Source organism: Herpailurus yagouaroundi, unplaced genomic scaffold (assembly GCF_014898765.1).
Source record: "Herpailurus yagouaroundi ecotype Mexico unplaced genomic scaffold, PumYag 410, whole genome shotgun sequence".
In the NCBI taxonomy this organism is placed as follows: Eukaryota; Metazoa; Chordata; class Mammalia; order Carnivora; family Felidae; genus Herpailurus; species Herpailurus yagouaroundi.
In genome coordinates, this window is record NW_024412627.1 from 1,820,280 (window position 1) to 1,841,470 (window position 21,191).

At 57.1% G+C, this 21,191-nt stretch overlaps 1 protein-coding gene across 2 annotated transcripts in view; it reads left to right on the forward strand.

The window, feature by feature from the left end:
* Positions 1–18,422, forward strand: part of IL21R (interleukin 21 receptor) — a 33,042-nt gene extending 14,620 nt beyond the window's left edge. For both annotated transcript variants that reach the window (XM_040463594.1, XM_040463595.1), the window contains exons 2-9: positions 5,799–5,863; positions 8,712–8,814; positions 10,685–10,884; positions 12,624–12,769; positions 13,623–13,800; positions 14,084–14,177; positions 15,179–15,260; positions 16,899–18,422. In XM_040463594.1, coding sequence (XP_040319528.1) covers positions 5,815–5,863; positions 8,712–8,814; positions 10,685–10,884; positions 12,624–12,769; positions 13,623–13,800; positions 14,084–14,177; positions 15,179–15,260; positions 16,899–17,663 — 1,617 coding nt within the window. In that variant the 5' untranslated portion in view covers positions 5,799–5,814 and the 3' untranslated portion in view covers positions 17,664–18,422. The remainder of the gene's footprint in view (positions 1–5,798; positions 5,864–8,711; positions 8,815–10,684; positions 10,885–12,623; positions 12,770–13,622; positions 13,801–14,083; positions 14,178–15,178; positions 15,261–16,898) is intronic.
* Positions 18,423–21,191: the final 2,769 nt, after the last annotated feature.

Sequence of the window (21,191 nt, forward strand, 5' to 3'; positions counted from 1 at the left end):
CCTGCTAAACTCATTAGCCCTAATAGTTTTTGTTTGTTTGTTTTGTTTCACTTTGGCTTTTTGGTGTGGATTCTTCAGAATGTATATACAAGATCATGTCATCTGCAAACAGAAATGCTTTACTTCTTCTTTTCCAATCAGGGTGACTTTTATTTCTTTCTCTTGACTGGTTGTCTTGGCTAGAACTTCCCATACAATGTTTAATAGAAATCATGAGAGTGGACATCTTGGTCTCGTTTATGATCTTACAGGAAAAGCTTTCAGTTTTTCACCATTAATTGTAATGTTAACTGTGGGATTTTAGTAGATCTTTTTTTTTTTTCATATTGAGCTTGCCTTATTTTTGCGAAGGATTTTCTTTTATATAAAATTCTAAGTCGGCTTTTAGTATGTATTTTTCTTTAAAATTTTAAATAGTTTTCCTATAATGTGTGTGGAGTGTGGGTTTTGTTTGTTGGTTTGTTTGATCGTTTTTGTATTTGTCCTTCTTGAGGTTTGTAAGATTTTTCAAATCTTGGATTAATGTCTTTTTCTACTTTTGAAAAATTCTTAACCAATGTCTCTATTATTGCTTCCGACTTGTTCTGTCTCCTCTATGTTCTACATCCATGTACATGGGACCTTTTTGCAATGGATATGTCTCTTTTGCTCTTTTCTGTATTCTTAAACATTCTTTTTCTTTGCATGCTTCAATCTGAGTACTTTCCATTCCAGCTCACCAATCCTCTCTTCTAATGTTACTAATCTGTTGCTAAATTCATTCAATTCTTATAAATTGCGATTAATTGAACTTTCTTAGTGCTGGGGCTTCTACTTTTAAATAGGTTCTAGATTTCTGGTGGAATTCCTGAACATCCTCATCCGGGTTCTTTTAAATCGTGTTAGACAATGCCACTTTCTGAATCGCCCATGTGTCCGTTTCTACTTTCCTGTTGGTTTTTGGTCATTTGGTACTGTTTCCTGGTCTGCCTTGTCAATTTAATTGAATGCTGGACATTGTGCATGAAAAATATAGAGGCTTTGAGTGAAGCTAACTTTTTCCACATAGGTCCTAACTTTCTCCTAGCAGACAGGCAGGTCATTTGGATGCAGTCACAGCTCAACGGGGCCTGACTTTTCCTTATTCCCCTTTACACCCTTTCCCGAATAACTGGGTATTTACCAGGTCCCATCTTCCTTGTCAGGCCCTGAACTCCAAGACTTCTCTCAGCCTTGTGACATTGTCAAAATCTCTTCTTCGGTTTTCGGCCTCTTGCCAGATTCTCTCTGCTGCTGGGTCATTTGCAATGACTTGGCAAATGATTTGAGGGGAAATTGCGTGCAGGATTCCAATGCATTTTTTTTTTTTTTGCTCTCTCTCTGGAACCCCGGCCTCTCAACTACTCTCTAACTTGGTCGCTCTCTCTCGTGTCTTCTCACGTTTTTTTCTTGCTTAGTAGCTGTTCTCGACCGTAAGGCTTCCATCTGATAACAGCTACTCCACCGTAGCCAGAAATGGAAGTCCCCCTTCACGTTTTATTTTTGCAAAGACGACATTAACTGACATGTGACCTTTTATGAAACAGTTCGGTCGTACAAAAAGGTGTATTAGATGATAGAGTCAACACCCATGGGAGCTTTGCTCGGTTTCACTTGACACATTTGGATACCACCGCCCCCCCATCCCATCCCTTCCTTTTCTACACTATTCAGAGTTTGATGTTTTTTTTATCGTCACCTTGAATTTCTTTATACGGCCAGGACACAGGTATGTTCACCTAAACGATAGCGAGAGCGCTGTTTTACACAGGGTTTTTGTGACAGAGATGGTCTTACATGAATTTCTGCTTATTTTATTTTATCTTCATCATGCATTTTGCTTGTGGGGGTCACTCGCTTTGTTGGTGCGGAGCGACGATTCATTTTCACACGGAGCGATCACACCGCAACTCGTCTTTCCATTCTCTCGCGGAAGGGTATCCACATTATTTCCCAGACGCGAATGGCCGTCGATAGGTGTTTCCATGACACCGTGTCCTCAGCGCCACGCGATGTTGTCAGACTTTGAATTGTCACCAACCTAGTAAAATTAAACGGCACGTCATTGTGGTTTTCATTTGCATGTCTTTCTTGACTGTGAGGTTAAGCACTTTCTGATCCCATGGCCCCTCCTTCTCCTGCTTCTGATTTCCGACCTCCAAGCTTCTCTACTTCCCTAGAATCTCCTGGAATTCGGCTTTTAGTCTGAACTACTACAACCCCTGAACTCCGAGCCTGGTGGATAAACACCCCTCCAGGGCTCCGGTCCATCCCCATTTTACAGATGAGAACACAGAGAATCAGAGGGGCCGGGAACTTGCCCAAGGACGCACAGCTGGGATCCGGGCGCCCTTCACTCCTCTGTAGGAGGGAGACCCCAGCGGTAGGCCCTTCCACAGGGGGTCCCACCGCAGGAAGGCGCCTAGGGGACCCTCTGCCCTTCGCTCAGAAAGCACACGGGAGGTTTGGTGTGCACCTGGGGAGAAAGTGCTGTTGTCCCTACGACTCAGCCTGAGCACGAAGACCCACCGAGGGGCAGACTCTGGCGCAGGGAGAGCGCGATGGGACCGGGGAGGAGGCCTTTACCACTCTGGGCTGTTGTTTCCCAAAGGGAGGGGCTGACTTTAGGTGTGAAATATCCCTGCACCCCCGAATGAAAGAGTTAGGCCTTTTTCAGTCTTCTTTTGGTCCTCTGATCCGGGGAGTGGGGAGAATCTCAGTTTGGCGCTGTGTGGCCCTCGACACCCCTCTGATGCTCTTGAACCCTCCTTTTCGATGGACGCGGGCGGGATTGCCCCACTTGCACGTGTCAGGCGGGAGATGGCATCTCACCCAAATTCAGTTGCTCTCTTTTGTTTCCCTTGCGTTTAGTTGGACAGCCGAGCAACCATTTTGTTTCAGAAACACCAACAGAACATCTACAAATATGTTGGGCACTGTTCCCGAGGCTTTACAAACACTGAGTAACGTACTTCTCCCAGGGCCCCTCCGAGGTGGGTACGGTTAGGATTGTCTCCATTTCACTGATGAGGACTCTGAGGCCCGGGAAGTTTCCCTGAGGTCACACCGGCTATAAACGGCAGTGCTGGGGTCTGAGCTGAGGCAGGCTGGCCCTGAGCCTGTGTTTTAACCACCGCGGTGACACGGTCTCTCCATTTCATACGAGTTACCTGTTGATTGCAGGGATTCATTTCCTTTCGGGACGTGTTTATTGGAGCCAGAAATGGAAGGCAAGGTAAAGATCATTAGCAAGTAGGTAATAGCGCCCGTGAAAACCTTGAAGGCAGTTAAGGGGCAGGCGTTCTGGAACATTCCAAGGAGGCTTCACGGATACAAAGGTAGAGGAAGGGGGCCATGAAGACTGAGTTTGGAGGGTCGGGAGGGGGAAAGGTGTTCGAGGAGAAGACTCAGCACACGAATTCGCCTCATGCAAAGGCAGAGAGGCATGATGGGGCCTCAGGGCTAAGGGGGTGCTGAGTAATTCACAGAAGCTGGCCAGTAATTGCAAGAACCCAACACCTTTGTATAGTATTTTACACTTCACGGAGCACTGTCACATCTGTTTTCCACTGACCCGAACTGCCAGGTGCAGTGGGCATGATTGTCCCCCTTTTAGAGATGATAACCGAGGTCAGAGAGAAGAAACACCAGAGATAAGCTGTTATTTGCTCCGAGATACGCTGGCTTCAGATTCTGGGCCCCTTGCTCTATTCCACTGTATCCAGATATCTTTAGGGGCAAGCAAGAGAAATATAATTCAATGTGGTTGAGCCAAATAGGGTGTGTTTTTTCTCCAGCTTGTATAAATGAAAAGGCCAGAGGTGGACATCAGATACGGCTGGATCCAGGTCCTCAAATAATGCCATGGGGACTCTGGATTTGTATTTCTCAGGTTTTGAGAAAGTTTCAGGCAGGCTGTCCTTAAGAGGTGATAAAGATTACCAGCTTCCAGGGGCCCCCCTGGGTGGCTCAGTCGGTTGAGCGTCCGGCTTCGGCTCAGGTCATGATCTCGCGGTCCGTGGGTTCGAGCCCCGCGTCAGGCTCTGTGCTGACAGCCTGGAGCCTGGAGTCCGCTTCATGTTATGCGTCCCCCGCTCTCTCTGCCCCACCCCTGCTTGTGCTCTGTCTCTCTCTGTCTTTCAAAAAAAAAAAAAATTAAAAAAAAAAAAAAAAGATTACCAGCTTCCAGCAGGCTGGTAAAAACTGAAAAGTTTTTGTCTTCAACACTATTTTATCCGGTTCTATCTTCACGTACGTACAACAGCCAGCGCTCAGCAGCCAACATTATTTTATTTTCATAGCTATGCTATTTATTTTAAGGTGTGTGAGGAAAAAACCCAAGAGCTCTGGATATTATTGCTTAGGATGAGTCTGGAGTTAGATTTCTTTAAACAATTTTATGTATTATTTAGTTTCAAGAGACAAAGAGAGCAGGAGAAGGGCAGAGAGAGAGAGGGAGAGAATCCCAAGCTGGCCCTGTGCTGCCAGGGCAGAGCCCGATGCGGGGCTCAAACCCACGAACCGTGAGATCACCACCTGAGCTGAAACCAAGAGTCAGATGCTTAACCGACTGAGCCACCCAGGCGCCCCGCTGGAGTTAGATTTTTTTAAGGGAGCTCGTTTATAGAAAACATTAAATAAATGATAGTACACACAACCTACAAATACGGCCCACATTTTGAAAGTGAGAAATTTAGAGACCTCTTGGCTAGAGCATTCCGGGGTCCCTCTACTTCGAATGCTCTAAGGTCTGTGTATGAGTCACAGCTGTGTGTTGAGTGTTTATGTGTCAGGGGCCACGTCCAGGGTTGTCTGCAAAATGCTGTTTTGAACTCTCACAAGAATCTGGGAAGCAGGCTTTACCGTCTCTCTAGGGCTCAGAGAGGGGAAGTGACCAGCCCAGAGCAACGCAGCTGGTGATCCCAACCTCTCAGTGCGCTTAGCCACTGCCTGCTTGGTGACTCGTTAGGGAGCTCAGAGGGAGCTCTTAGTGGGGCCAGAGTAGGGTGGGGGGAAACCCAGGATGGCGGGGGAAGGGGGTGTCTTCCCAATGTGGGCTCAGGGATCGTGTCTGGAAGAAGCCGCGTGTATAGCTCAGCCCCTGCATGGGTCATCCCTCTAGGCTCCCGTTCCAGCTACAGTCCTGACCCCAGGGGCCAGTGTGGATGGGGCTCCCGGGCCTGGGCAGGTGAACCCCGGGGCCTCTGGCTGGCACCTGCTTAAGCAGACACAGAGCTGGGATGCAGCAGGCAAAGTGCCCACAAGAGGCCTGCAGTGCCAGCCTGGTGGGTCGTTCCTCCCGGGCAGGTCCGTGCAGTTCTCCAAAGAGGCCTCTCCTCCGTCTCGTCCGGGTCCCGGAGTCAGGGTGTGGGTCCTCCGGGGGGTCCGGCCTGGGTTCCCCACAAGCTTCCTAGCGTACTCACTAACCTGGGCTCTGTGACCGACGCGGAAGTCTCGTTCCGGGCTCACCTTATCTTTGGAATCCAGGAGGGCTCTCCTTCATGGGCTAACCCTTGGATCTGCTATTCAGTGGGGAGCCCGTCTGTCCGGCCAACTAGCATCCACACGGGTGCTTCGTGGAGAACAGGACTCAAGATCTCTGCTTGTCAAATACCAGTGTCCCCTCCCCTGGGAGCGTCCACGGGCTCCTCAAACTCTGGCTTCTCCAAGAATCCGAGGCCAGGCTTCCAAGGGAGGGAAAGGACCAGAGACGGGGAGGCTGTTCGGGGTCCCTGGGTCCCCAGGCCTGGGCCCGCCCTCTCACTGTGCATCTCTTCCAGGATCCCGAGAGCCAGCATGCTGTGTGGCTGGGCGGCCCCTCTGTTCCTGCTGATGCTCCAGGGTGGTGAGTAGGGGCCCCCCCCAGGTCTGCGGGTGGGGAGGACCGGGCTGGCCTGTGGGATCCGGGGAATGGCTGGAAGCTCCGGGACAGGGGCTGTGGTGTCTGCCCGCTTGGGCTGGACCAGCCCGCTCTGTCAAGCTGAACCCGTGCAACCGCAGGGCTCCGTTAGCCGGGAGGGGGTGGTGTTGAGTCCCGCGGGCGGCCCGGCTTCTGCAGCAAACAGCTGGGGTCTTCGGGTCCACCTGAGGGGGTAAGAGACTCCTTGGTCTCTGCAGCTGCCACTCCTCGGAGTGAGGAAGTCCTGCCTTTGGGCTAACCTCCTTTTGTCTTGATGGACTGGCTCTCCTGAGAGATGTTTTTCAACAACCACAGGATCCTCAGCAGGCACGGATGGTCCCCAGTTGGGGGGGAGGAGGGGAGGTGGAGACCAAAGTAGCCAAACCCTGGAAGGCGCCCCAGGGGACTAGAGGACGCTGCAGTTCGGAGGGAGAGAAGTCAGAGACCTGCGCTGGGAAAGGCCAGAGGTTAGACTTGGAGGCACAGCGGGGGCTGAGAGATCCAGGAAGCCTTCCCGGAGGAGGCGGGACGCGGCATCCAGGCTCAACAGTGGGGCTGGACTGGAAGCAGGGTCCCTCGGCCGCTGCTCTGCTGACTCTGAATTTCTCTCTGGTTTTTACCGAAAGACCCAGAGCTTCAAATAGTTTCTTCAGGAAACAGATGTCTGCCTCTTTTATTTTCCTCTTCTGAGTGACCAGCACCCGTGCTAGGTCACCCGCCAGGGGGCCACGCCCCGTGGGTGCAAATAATAATCCCTCCCTGCGTACTGGGTGCCGGGAATCACCTCACCGCCCCGTGCAGTCCGTGCAGTCCGTGCTGCCCGGACATCCGGTTCTCACTTGAGAACACCAAGGCTCAGAGAGGTTGAGGGATAGGCCCAGAGCCACACAGCCAGGCCGCTGGAACCCTAAGTCTGTCTCATCCCTGTGGGCTTAGCCTCTTTGCTTTGCTGCTTTAACTGAGTGCCCCGGACAGGCAGCGTGGTCTGTGCTGGTGTGATGCCACCCGCATACGCCCACACCCTCCACGGGGGCCAGTGTCCCCAGCTTACAATCAGGGAGTCGGAGCAGTCATGAGTCACACGTCCACTTTTCCGGCCTCTCGCAGCCTCCTGTGCGCTTTGCTGACCCGGGGCAGGGGGTGGCCCGGGGGTTGGGCTACCGACCAGGCGACTAGGCCCCTGAAAGCACATCCACGCTGGCTTCGTGGCTGCTGTCCCCTCCCCAGTGTCTCATGTTAAGTTTGGGACAAACTTTGTCCCTTGGTGACCTCGAGCCTGGCTGGGAATGGCAGCTCCTCTCCAAGTTCTGGAACCCCGAGGGAGAATAACCAGAGCATAAACAAGGAGTATATGAACGTGGCCAGCACGGTGGCTTCTGTGGCCCCGGGGTCTAGGCCCTGCCAAGATCAAGACAAAAGAGGTTTTCACCACCAAGTGTCGGCGCGGGGCCCCTGGGTTCCTCCCCGGGGGTGGGGGGATGCCTCCTCCTAGAGCTGGACTCCCCGCCACAACTCAGCGCCCTTGGTGATGGCCACACGGAGAATTGTGTTGAGGAGGATTCTGAGGGTCGCCCAGGGGAGAGAGTGCCGTGATCGATTAGTAATGTCTGCTGCGCCTGCGGATGTCAGTCGGTAGCTCAGATGAGATTTTCCTTTCCTGGGTGAGCGTCCCCGCGACCCAGACCCAGACCCGGACCCGGACCCGGACCCGGACCCGGACCCAGAGTGGCTGGAGGTGTGGTCCAGTCTCAGAGCCTGCAGGTCTTCATCTATAAGATGGCAGGGGCAGCCGAAGAAGGGTTTTCTGGCAACAGCCTCCTTGCCTGCAGATCTGGCTTCTGGCCTGAAGTGAGGCCCAGGAAGGGAATGTACCCACCACCCCCTTGGGCCTTCATTAGTGAAGGACACATAGGAAAACAGCCACTAAGAATGAATCCGCTTAAAAAGGGGAACGAATTTCTGGTAAATAGCTGGGGGGTTGGGGGCGGGGGAAACAGGACTCTTGGCCCCTGATCTTACGAAACCAAACGAAGCTGAAGGTTATTAGATGTGTTGTCAAACATGTAGGTGCATTTAGGCTACGATTGCACCTACGCCTTTAGAATAAAGGGGAGCGATTCATGTCGGGGGTGGGAGAGCATGGAATCTCCCAACAAAACGGCCCACGTCACTCGGCGGAGGCAGCGGTGTGGCCAGAAGGATAATACGTTTTGGCCAAAGTTTTTGAAGGCTTCTTGGTTTGGGGGGATGTTTTCTTACTCCTTCGACGCCCTTCCGGCCCCACGGAGGTCCGTGCCCTGTCCCGCACCAGCTGCTGTGAAACAGAGGGCTCCTCCTTGTTGGGGGCTTGGGGGCATTTTCCAGCTTTGTTCCCGGTGACCTCACAAATCCCTCTCGCAGGACCTGCAGATTCACCCCTGCGTCTGGGGAGTTCAGGATTTGCCACCGAGAAGGGGACTGGCCAGGAGGGACACAGAGCTGGTGGCTGGACACGGGGCTCAGGGGAGAGAGGGCTGAGGGGGGTGGGGGCCGCTTCGTTTGTTACGTTTCACATTCAGGGTGTCCTGTCTCCATAGCTAGCCTTGAAACTCGGGGGTCACACAAGGGACTCCTAGGTGGCAGGGACCCCCTTCCCCAAGCCCGCATCTCAGTGGCTCCTGGGTTGCCATATTCGTCCTGACCCCGGGATCCCCGCCTCCACTCGCCCTCCAGCCCTCGAGGGGGTGAAGGAGTGAGGCTCCTCTCGACCTCCGGCCCGCCCCCCACCGCGGCCTCTCTCTTCCTAACCTTCCAGCCTGGGGTTGCCTAGACCTCGTCTGCTACACCGATTACTTCAAGACAGTCACCTGCACCCTGGAGACATGGACCCTCCACCCCGGCACGCTCACCCTTACCTGGTAAGTGGCCGGGCCTCGCCGGGCCTCACCGGCCCTGGGACTGCCTGGGTGGAGCGGGACCGCGGGAGACCACAGGCCGAGCTGGACCCACTGTGTGCCGGGCACGTGGCTTAGCAATTAAAATAACAGCCGCCACTTCCGGACGGTCCTGTCAGCAATGTCACCAGCAGCATGTGGTTTAGCCCCAAGAAAGACTGTGAGCCTGGAATCACCGTGCCGGTCTTAAGGACGGCCACATGGGGCCCACCGACGTGTCCGGAGCATGCCCTTGAGAGATGAACGGGGCAGTTCGGTCCAGCTCCAAAGGCTGTACTCTCTCGCCCACGGATGCCCAATTGTAATTTTGAGACCCGCGGATGACCAGACTCCCACGTGATTTTTTTTTGAGCCCTCCGTGCCTCCCTGCTCCGTGCTTCCTGTGAATGATCCCTTCCAGTCCTCACGATTATTGCACCCGTTTTACAAACGAGGACTCCGGGGTTCAGAGAGGTTATGCAACTTGCCCAAGGTCGCACAGCTGGTGACTGGTGGAGCTGGGGTTGAAACACAGGCCGCTTGATTCCAAAATCCGCGGGGCCCCCATCCGTCCGTATGGTGAAAAAAAAGCTCACTGACGACACTCGTTTAAGAATGGTGGGACAGGAAAAGCAGGGATTTAGAGCCAAGGAGCAGGGGTGGGGTCAGTGGATAGAAAATTACCAATAGGACGAGGCCAGGGTAAGGGGGTTTCTGGCTAAATGACCTAATAGGGTTCTTGCTGACGGCAGCTCGGGCTGGTCAGGTGTCGCCCAGGGGGATGGTGGGAAGTGAGGAACCTCGTCAGACATCCAGGGCCGGGGGATTCTGGCTCACCTGACTTAGCAGGAGTCTTGCCATAATTAATGCTACACCCCTGCAGGCCCTGGGGGCTCAGCAGAGCACAAGACCAATGGGGTCCCAGAAGCTCTGCAGTGTGGGAAGTATCTGGGGAGACAGACAATAATCACACACACAACTGTCAGGCTGCTTTCTGATAACAATGAAAGGGAACAGGAACCTGGGCCACGGGGGTACAGAGCAAGTGACATGGGGGCAGGTGGTCAGGACAGGTCGCTCTGGATGAGGAAGCAGCCGGAGAGCTGGCGAAAGAGCATTCCAGGCAGAGGGCACTGCCCGTGCAAAGGCCCAGAGGGAGGGAGAGCGGCCGAGTTTGAGGAATAGTGAGGAAGTCAGTGTGGCCCAAGTAGAGTGAGTCAGTGTGAGCGAGAATAACAAGCAAAGAAGGTAAGAGGTAGGCAGAGTCCAGAGCGGACGTTTCTATTCTAAGAAATATTTAGCAAAGAACAGAGTCCACACGTCCCTATTGGCCCTGAAGGGTGGTCATGTTCAGAGCCTGAAGGTGTAGGCATGGAAACAAGCATCTGCCGAACTCCTATGCACACTTCAAGACCCATTGTTTATTGCCCAGTGGGAGTTAAAAAACCAGAGCATCCCACCCCCCCAGCCCCATTCTCCACAGCCTCCCTGGAAATTCACCCAGAGCAGGGGGTGAGGTTCATTTGGCCCTTAGCCTCCTTCCCGTAGGACAGTGATCCAGTTGATGGAATCGACAGGGACAGATTTAGGCTCAGTCTAGGCAAGCTGAGCGTTGCTGCCCTATGTGAGATGGTGAGTTCCTGGTTCCTTGGAGGCATGCAAGCCAAGCCTGGAGACAGCCCATTGGGGATGCTGCAGGGGAAGGAATACCTTCCCTGGGAAAGTGCTGGTAGACCAGGTGACCCCCAGCCTCGCCTCAAATCCCGCCCAGCCCCAAGATTCGGGGCCTCCACCCTGGCCCTGTGCACTGAGCCCCGCTGGCTTCCAGCCATGATCGGCTGCTCTGTCCTTGAAGGCAAGACCTATACGGAGAACTAGTGGACGAGGTCACCTCCTGCAGCCTCCGCCGGTCCACCCACAATGCCACACACACAGAGTACACGTGCCACATGGATGTGTTCCACTTCATGGCCGACGACATTTTCAGTGTCAACATGACAGATCAGTCCGGCAATCGCTCCCAGGAGTGTGGCAGCTTTGTCCTGGCTAAGAGCAGTGAGTATCCCTCGGGACCCGGAGCACAGGTCCCCCTGCCCCCTGGGCCGGCCCTCCCCCATCATCGAAACCAACCTGTCTTGTGTCCTTATTGCCCTTAGAGTTTGTTCTGCAGATGTGAAGTCGTGTTGGGTTGATAACTAGGCTTGGGCCTTAACCAAAGAGAGGAAGCAGAGGCACGAAATGGGCCTGGCCCGGGGCCCAGGACCTGCCTGTAGGTGACCTTGGACTTGTTCACTCTTTGTAGAATGAGGGCCCTTTAAATCCCAACTCTCTGGGATTCTGCCCCCATCATGAGGGGGAGACTGTCACAAGGGAAAAACTTCCCTGAGATTTCTCCCATTTATGGGGCCCAGAATTTCCCTCCACCCTGGAGGAAGGGAGGGACCCTGGTGGAAACCGTTGTTTCTATGGGTCCAGAACCAGGGTGGGGCGGGGAAGGGCATAGGAAGCAGCTGTGTGCGTGTGCTTGTGTGTGTGCGTGCGCGTGTACCCAAAGTGGAGGGTCCAGGGAGCGAGTGAGAGCCCCGTGCCCAGAGGCGTGCAGACAGACCGCCAAGAGGGACCTGCCCTTGGGAAGGCTCAGCCCCTGAGGTCTGGGAGTTACTGTCCCCAGATTCCCGGCGGTGGGACAAGAAGATAAGAGGCCATCGTCATTCACACTCTGGGGGTCCATGTTTGCACCACTTGGCACACAGCAAAGCTTCACATGTATCCAGACGCACCCACACTTGTACACGTGCACACACACACAGTCATAAGTACACCCTCAAATGCACAGATGTCCCCCCAACCCTGGCCTGGACAGCATGGACAGAGACACTGTCTCAGACACGTGCACATGCATGCATACGGGCACGCACGTGCTCATTGGGCCCTCTGGATCTCAGCGTGGCAAGCTCACGGAGCAGGGCCACCCTCCGGCCTCTGAGCGAGAGGCAGCAACCCACCTTTCCAGTTCCTTCCTGCGGCCCCTGCAAGTTTCATTTGTTGATCTACAAATATTTCTCCTGCTCCTGCCCTGTCCTGGGAGCCGTGGGCGCAACACTGACCCCGGAGAGGACAACCTCTGCCCGACGCAGCTAAGATCCCGGAGGAGGGGCGGGTGGTGCCTCTGCTCCTGTACGGAAGTGATCGCTTTTGTCATTAGCATTAATTCATATTAACGATCGCACGTTAGCATCAATTAATATTAACAATGGTTCATTAGCATCGATGCTAATGGAGAATCTTTGGGCTTCTCAGGGAAGCTGGAGCTAAGAGCAAATGATGTCATCGTCTAGGCACGGGTGCCTCTGGCTCACATGTTGCTTGGCAAGGTTTTGGATTAGTGGCTCCTTCAGGGCTTGAGAGAGCTTCTCCCCGTCTGGGATTCCAGGTTGTCCTTCTCTGGCCACCCTGGTCTGCAGTCCTGCCCAGCCTGAGTGATGGCATCTCCTTTTACACTGGGAGGGCCCTTTACATGGCCTCAGTCCCCAGACAGGCTTTGCCCACCCCTGTCACCCTCCTGCCCCTGCAGCTGCAGCCCCCGGCTAGTCTAAACCTTCCATTTCCCAGAGGAACAAATTGAGGCCCAGAGACAGGGGCTGTTTCCCCCAGAGTCATTTGGGGTGTGGGGGACACGGATCCCGACCTCACCATCGCCCAGCCAGGGTCGGGGAACTTCTTCCCGCCACCACACCCTCCTCGGCTGCTGCCCAGTCTCACCCCTTCTTATCTTTCTGGCTTTTTCCTTTAAGTCAAGCCGTCCCCCCCTTTCAATGTGACCGTGACCTTCTCGGAACATTATAACGTCTCCTGGGACTCCAATCACGATTCCTATCCGCTGAAGGGCAAGCTACAACATGAGCTGCGGTACAGGAGGCAGGGAGACCCCTGGGCACTGGTGAGGCTCTCGGGGGACAGAGGGGAGGGGAGGCACAGGGCTGAGCAGCCTGGGTGCTGGCGGTGGGGAGGGGGCTCCTAGAGACAGCGTGCCAGAGAGGAAGGGGTTGGCATTTCCCCGGGCTCCACCTTGAGCCCGGTCACAGTAGAGGAAGTTTCAGAGATGGGCACCATCCGGAACCTTCCCGCTGGGCTTAGAACAGCCACAATTGAAGAACGCTGGAGGTTTCAATAACCGAGAATGTCCAGTGTTAGAGGGACCATTGTTTCCCAGCTGAAGGCTTCTGGAGGTGTCCTTGTTTGTTTAGAGTGTTGGAGAGATCCCAGATGGCCCTCTCTTCAGAACCATGGCGGCCAAAGACCTCTAGAATCATCCACCCTTCAGAGGGGTCCCGGTTGAAGAATTCCATACGTGCGGTAGTTTGGACGGTCCCCAGGGGAAGACGTCCAGAGGCATCCGTTCCTGGGATGCCTGTGGTTGAAGGCTTCCAGAAATGCCTGCTATTGAGAAGGCCCTCTGTGGGAGAATCCCAAAAGTGCCCACTGCGTAAAAATTCCCAAGAGGGGGCCACCCCTGCTCCTGGGGCGTCCCCAGCCCCTGCGGCGAGGGTCCCCTGCCAGGACAGCTGGGGTCACAGGGAAACAGAACAAGGCGTTGTATGACATGCAAGGTTTAGGCAGTGCCCGTGGCTCCGTGTTGCCCCCACCCTGCAGTGGCCGGGACTCAGGCTGAGCCTGGTCCTTGTAGGGGGGCAGGGACTCTGCAGGAGAGACGTGGACCCTCTCGTGGTGCTTCTGCTGCCGGTGGGGGCTGGCCTGGGCCGACCCGGTGCATCCTGTCTCTGTGCTGGCAGAGTCCGGGGAGAAAGCTGGTCTCCGTGGATGCGAGGAGCGTCTCTCTCCTTCCCTTGGAGTTCCGCTTTGACTCGGACTACGAGGTCCAGGTGCGCTCGGGGCCGCAGCCCGGCTCTTCCTTCCAGGGGACGTGGAGCGAGTGGAGTGACCCAGTCACCTTTCACACCCTGCCGGAAGGTGGGTAGGACTCCTGTGAGGCATCCGGTTGCTCCTAGTCACTCCATGCTAGGGGCATCTGCCCATTTTGCAGCTGAGAACACGGAGGCTCAGAGAGATGAAGTCGCTTGTGTGGGGCGGGGGTGGGAGCAGGCCGCCAGCCCGTCTCACTTCGAGGCACCGGCAGCCTCCAATGCCCCGCCACACCAGCCCCGACCCGTCGACCACCACCCCCCCTCCCCCGCCCCCTGTGGCCTCCGCTGGAGGTTGGTTCCATTTTACCCAGGGTCTGCTTCCTTCCTAGAGCTAAAGGGAGACGGCCACATCTACCTGCTGTATATCTTCCTGGTCATTGTAGTCATAGTCTTCTTGGGCCTGAAGATCGACCTGCCTTGGAGGTGAGGCCGGGGATTCGGGGAGGCAGGGAGGGGTTCGGCCTCTCTGTGCCCACCCACGGTTGGGGGACACAACCTGTCATCGCGACAGTGATAATGACAGTGACGGAGATAGGAAACGGCTCCTGTTGACTGGGCACGGTGCAGCTGGGGTGCCCACTCACCCCTTCACAGCAGCCCTATGAGCTGGATATTCGGTGACAACCTTCACTGCGCAAATGGGGAAACCGAGGACGCGCAGAGCTGTCAAAGAACTTGCCCAAAGCCGCACAGCTCTGAAATAGAGGGGCTGAGCCTGTGCTCCTGACGGTGACGTAGGCTATGATCTCGTCTGGTGAAGTTTAAGCTTTGAGTCCGGGGTTTGGGGGCGGGGGGTCACGTGGGGCCGCCAGGTGGGGGTGAAAGGTTTCTGCTGAAGGTCGCCACCGATTAACGTTGAAACCTAAACGCCCTTGGCCTTCATGAGTGCTGCTGGCAGAGGCAGGAAATGCAGGTGTCGCGTGCCGAGCCCTGGGCAGGGGATCCGCGCCCCCACAGCCCCCAACCCGCCCCGGGCGCAGTTCAATTCTTCGTCTTCATCCAGAGGCAGGGAAGCTGGAGGGGGAGAGAGAGCGACACGAGTAACAGCGGAGAGCACGGAGCACTGTCTGGCTGCCGGGGAGCCGGGGCGCCGTGCGGACACCCACCGACCGCTCCTCACTCCCCTACGGCGTCCCTGGTGGCAGAGGAGGGAGTCGAGGCTCAGAAGGGGCAGCACCAGCCCTGCAGAGAATAAGCAGTCAGGCACTTAAACCCTGGGCACTTTCACGAGACTCCCTGCCCCCATTTTACAGATGTGGCAACTGAGGCCCGGGAGTAGAGGACTGGAAGGGAGGTGCCGGGGTGTGTTTTGGGAGGGGCTGAGTCTCCTGCGGGACAAAGTGGGGGGGGCACCTGAGTGGGAGGCCGGGCTGCCTTCTGGGGGGCTGGGGAGCTGGGTTCTCACCTTGTCTCTGCCCTCCCAGGCTGTGTAAAGAGTGGGTACAGGTGCCCAGCCCAGAGCAGTTCTTCCAGCCCCTCTACGTGAGCCACAGCGGAGACTTCAGGGTGAGTGCCCTGCCCCCGGGGACAGGCCCCTCGAAACCTCTCGTCCCCTGGGGGCGTACGTGCACCAGGTGTGGGCCCAGAGCCCCCGGGCCCCAGCCAGGCCTCGGTCGCCGCACCTGCAAAGTGCAGGAAATCATTCTGGTGGAGCAGACCTGTTGTAAGAATGACACGACACCGGGCGGCATTTCCCGACCGGGGAGCCCAGCTGGGCCACAGGCTGGCCTCCTGGGTCTTTTGTCGGGAGCCCTTGACAGGGAGGTAGACGGGGAGCGGGTTCTGGGGAGCCTCTGGCCCTACCTGCAAAACACGGGGATCTCCCGCTGAGCCCCACCCACCCGGCACCCGCTGGCGCCCACGGGGCTCTGTGCCCATTTACCGCTCGACACCCACCCAGCGTGGGAGGGCCCGCCGCACAGAGGATGTGGTGACTGGCGGGGAGGGGGGTGGGGGGGGGGCGGGGAGGGGAGCAGCCCGCCTCCTCCCTCTGAACCTGGATGTCAGGAAACGCGGACCAGAGCAGTAGCTGAGCCCCTGCTGGCTGGCTGGCACCGCACTGAGCGCTCTCTGCTCCCTGCCCCTTCCGTCTGAGGCTCGGGGTGGGGAAACGGCCTTAGGGAGGCAGGGGAGCGGCCCAGGCTCCCCCCCCACCCCCGACCCCACAGGAGAGAGACTTTTGTCTCCCCTCTGCACCTGCCCTGAAGCTCGAGCACCTGTTTGGTGCTCCCTCGACCGACCCTCAGGAGCTTCAGAGATAGGAACCCGTTCACTCTTTGCAACAACCCCGTGGGGTCAGTGCCACTGGTAGGTCCGTTTTGCAGAGGAGAAAACTGAGGCACAGAAAGGCCAAAGTAATTTCAAATCAGTCACGGGGGCCTCAGCCGGGTCCTGAGATGGGTTTTCTGAGGCAGAAGGTGCCCGAACTGGGAGCCCTGGGTCCTCAGGGATTTTCACTCCCCATTGGGTGGGGGCCCTGTGTCATGAGTGGGACCCCCGGCCAGCGAGGGCAGGGGGATTCTCAAAGCTTGGGGGCTGCCGCCTCGGTTTATCATCGCCCCACATCCTTCACCCATTAAGCGCACAGAGGCCTTTCCAAGCGGCTTGTCGCTGATTCACTCTGTGCGTTCGTTTAGTTAATAAGCATTTATTAGGCACCTACTTTGTGCGAGGCGCTGTGTGAGCCTCTAGGGACGCAGCTGCGACCGGAAGAATGGAGGCTGGTGCCCGAAGCGTCCACACTAGTGGGGACACCAACAGGAAAATGGTCATTATCGAGAAGCGTCCCGGAGGAAGTGAACCGGGGGACGAGGCCACGGCTCTGTCACCCTGGACTCAGGCCCTCCAGCCCCCATGTCCCCGCCACTCAGGAATCTTGGCCCCCACTACCCAGGCCCTACGCAGGCCCCGGGCCTCTGAACACCAGTGGTCTGGCAGGCCCCTGCAGGTGGGGAGACCGAGGCCCGCGGAGGAGGGGACGGTGGTGAGGAGCGTGTCTGGACGGTGCACACCAGGGTTCTGGCCGCCATCACTCTCTTTATCTACTGGTGTCCCCGTCACTTACTGTCTCTGTCTGGTCTCTGTGTCTGTTCACACCATCCTCGCCCGTGTCCCGTCATGACCGGCCCCTTTTCTCTTGTACAGAAATGGGTGGGCACGCCCTTCACTGCCTCCAGCTTGGAGCTGGTGCCCTGGAGCCCAGAGGCGCTCTCGTCCCTGGAGATGCACACCGGCTGCCCGCCGCAGGGTGCCAGCAAGGGGCCGGAGCCCACGGAGCTGCCGGAGCCCGCGGACCTGGTGGAGGCGGACGGGCTGCCCGAGCTGGGCTTCTGGGGCCCAGCCCACTCCGTCGTCAGCAGCCTCGGTGGCTCAGCTTACAGCCAGGAGAGGGACCGGCCATACGGCCTCGTGTCCATTGACACGGTGACCGTGGCAGGCACCGAGGGGCCCTGTGCCTGGTCCTGCACCTGCGGAGATGATGGCTACCCAGCCCTGAACTTGGACGCCAGTCTGGAGCCTGGCTCGAGCACTGGGGACCCGCTCTTGGACACAGAGACCACAGTCCTGTCCTGTGGCTGCGTCTCGACTGGTGGCCTTGGCGGGCCGGACAGCCCTCTGGGCAGCCTCCTCGACAGGCTGAAGCTGCCCCTCAAAGATGAGGCGGGTTGGACCCCGGGGCCTCCTTGGAGCGGCGGGCCACCCCGAGGGGTGCCTGGAAGCGAGGCAGGCTCGCCCCCGGCCGGCCTAGACATGGACACTTTTGACAGCGGCTTCGCGGGCTCTGACTGCGGGAGCCCTGTGGAGTGTGACTTCGCCAGCCCCGGGGACGCAGGGCCCCCCAGGAGCTACCTCCGCCAGTGGGTGGTCATGACCCCTCCACCTGAGGGGTCTGGGCCGCAGGCCAGCTAGCGAGGCCGACTGGCCGTCCGGAGCCGGCCGAGCCACTCGGCCCTGAGCCAGAGCTGGGGACCCCTGGGCCGGAGGGTGAAGCGGCCTGCAACCTCCTGTCCCCCCGACGGGGCCCCCGGGCCCGGTGTTTACGGCGACCCAGGTGCACACTGCTGTGTCCGTGTGTGACCAGCACAGCTGCCAGAGGGCACAGGGCGTGCCTCGGTGAAGCCACGTGCCCGAGGCCACACACGTCTGTGCCCACACGAGGTTGCCGTGTGTACGGATGTGAGAAGCACATGTGTCCGTGACTGTGTGCACGGGATGCCAGCCTCGCTCCTCGCCAGACACGTGGGGTGGCCCCAGGTTGTGTGCCGAGGGGCTGGTCCAGGGTTACTCACGGCCCTGCCGGGACCAGGCCACTGCCTGCGGCGTCCGAATTCCAGCCCTCCGGATCCGGCCTCCAGGAGCCGCAGGACGTCCATACTGTTCCTCTTCACTTCTCGGGGCGGGGAAGAGGATGGAGGGGGCCCACCGTGATCCTGGGTGTGGGGAGGTTTGGGGGGAGCCTGGTGGGTCAAGATCTGCTTCCTAACTGTGATGCCTCTGGGCTGTGCCGCCTTGGGCCAGCCGCTTCCCCTCTCTGGGCTGGAGTTTCCCGTTTGGACTAGGGTGTGGGGGGTGCGTGACCCATCTTGGGGAGAAATGGGTGAGGTCACCCAGGGTACAGGGTGCGACAGAGCAGACCCTCAATAAACTCAGTTTCCTTCCTTCTGCTGCCCAGACCAAGCCTGGTGCTGGAGGTGGGCGGGGTTGAGAAATCAGCCACAGCCCGGGCGCCTGTGGGCTGTCCCACCAGGCTGAGGGGCACACGGGGGGTTTCCAGGCTTAACATCAGCCTGTCTCTTAGAAACAGCCCCCACCAACCAAGATTTCTGTTTCTGGTTCCTGCTGCCCACTTAGTTATTCCTTTAACGCACCCAAGAAATATTCATGGGGCACAAGTACGTGCCGGGTTCTGGGGTACCCGGGGGCGGCGGGGCGGGGGGAGCGCTGGGGGTGGAAACCTCCCTTGGGGGAGGGGCGGGCAGGAATCGGCAGTGATGGTGTAGCCCTCCGTTCCCCTCCGGGGACTCAGGGGGAAGTCAAGTTCTTGTTGATGATTTATCAGAGAGCCTGTTCAAATGTGAATTAAGAAGCTAAGAAAACACTTCTTAGCCACGTTTGAAGGCACCTTCCTGAACATGAGCTTTGCACGGGAGCTGGGTATCAGTCAACTCCTACTTTTACATCAACAACAAAAAACCCCACAAGAACATAGATCGTTTTTCCAATAAGGGTGCTCACCTTTAGAGATGGCTTTTTCCTTTAAAAAAATTTTTTTTAAATGTTTATTTATATTTGAGAGAGAGAGAGAGAGAGAGACTGAACAGGGGAGGGGCAGAGGGAGACACAGAACTCGAAGTGGGTTCCAGGCTCCGAGCTGTCGGCACAGAGCCTGATGCGGGGCTTGAACCCACAGACCGAGATCATGACCTGAGCCAAAGTCGGGTGCTTAACAGACGTAGCCCCTTAGGTGCCCCTAGAGACGGTTTTTTCAAGACCACCAAGCAGGGTTAAGGAGGCAGAGAGTGGGGTTCAGCTGGCCTGCTCTCAGAGCCCTGGGGGCATCCCCACTCTTGCCTGGAACTGTCTGAGCCCGTCCTCCTGCCATTGTCCCCAGAGGCCAGGCCGCAGGGTGACATTTTCTAAAGGAGAAAGCTCTGGTTTGTCTCTCCTCTTGGATGAATCTGACCTACAAGTTGGTAGATGTCAGTCGGTCCTGCTGAAAGCCTCCCTGTGACTCATCTGTAAGATGGGGTGAGTGGGGAAGTCCCCGAGAGAGTCACACATGAAACTCCTTGGTGCTGAAAGTTCTAGAACATTGATGGCTTCAACCGTGGGGCTGCGGACCCGGGATCAAAGTGAGCGAGGCTCACACAGGAGCTGGAGTCTGAAACCGGAGGCCCTGCTCGTGCGAGCAGCCCTCCCCATCCCCCACCACCCCCCCACCATCCCCCACCATCCCCCCGGGGACACTTGGGCCAAGTTGTGCTGTGGTTTTCACATCCTCTCGGGGGCAATGGGGTCCAGGGGCCACCTGAGCCACCAGCTCCCTGGGGAGGCAGCCCAGCTCTCCAAGCGACAGAGCTCTGGGCTGGGGTGCAGGGGAGGGGCACCAGGGTCATGGAGGCCAGGCCTGGGGCTTGGTGGGGGGCTCGGGCCTGGCCCTGCCACGGCTCCTCACTGCCTCTGTGTCTGAAGGGGACTCCGCTCCTAAACTCGGGTGCAAAACAGAGGAAGAGCTGGCCCTCCTGGGAGGACAGATGAGCAGAGGTGGGTGGATGGACAACAGAGGGGCCGGTGGGTGCACGGATGGGTGGAGACAGGGACAGCGAAAGCCTCGAAGGAAGAACTCTGGAAACAGGCGCTGGAGACAAAGACGCCAAGTCGACCCTAAGCTCCACGAGGGCGACTTGCTCGATTTTGTTCACTGCTCCATCTGCAGCCCGGCACATCCGAGCCCCTCAAAACAGCCCGATTTGTATAGTGTGTGGCATGTGCTAATTTCCATGGTGTAGACGGCTGATTCCCAGCTACTCACCCGGCAACTCTAAATGGGATCGGGAAAAGGGGGCGTGCCATCGACTCTCCCGGCTGGGCCCGGCCAGCCCCGGCAGCACGCCCCACTGATGGGAGCCCAGAGGGGCATCAGGAGGGGCTGGGGGGCTTCAGAGAGGAGGTGGTGTTTGTTGCACTCTGAAACACGAATAGGAGCTGTTCGGTTCACCAGCCCTTCAGGCAAAAGGAAGAGGTTGAGGAAGGACCTGGAGGTATGTTGGAGCCCTGAGCATCTGCAGGTGGGGAAGGTGAGGCCAGAATTGCCAATGAGTCTCTCTCTCTCTCTCTTTTAAGTTTATTTATTTATTTTGAGAGAGAGAGAGCACGAACAAGCGAGGGGCAGAGAGGAGGAGAGACAGAATGTGAAGCAGGCTCCTTCCCATTAGCACGGAGCCCGACACTGGGCTCGAACCCACAAACCACGAGATCATGACCCAAGCTGAGATCGAGAGTCAGACACTCAACCCCGCTAAGACTCTTTTAAGAGTCAGGAGGATCGGGGCGCCTGGGTGGCTCAGTGGGTTAAGCATCCGACTTCGGCTCAGGTCACGATCTCAGGGTTCTTGTGTTCGAGCCCCACTTTGGGCTCTAGTCTCCTGGTCCCAAGCACAGCTCTGCTCTGCTGGAAGGGACCGAGGTCAAGAGGTAACAAACTCTCAGCAAACACCCGAGGCTGCCTGTTGTTCCTGCCTGTGCGGCGTCCGTGTGGGGCTGCTGACCCCAGCTCTGGGAGTGGCCACTGCATGACCCGGGCCTGGCTGACAGAGCATTCTGTGCCCCTCCCAGCCACGCTGCTGGTTCAGGGACATGCACATGACCCGAGCAGCTCAGTGTGCTCTTTCTGCTGGAACCGCTGAACGATAGGACGGACTAAACAAAGCCTGGGGC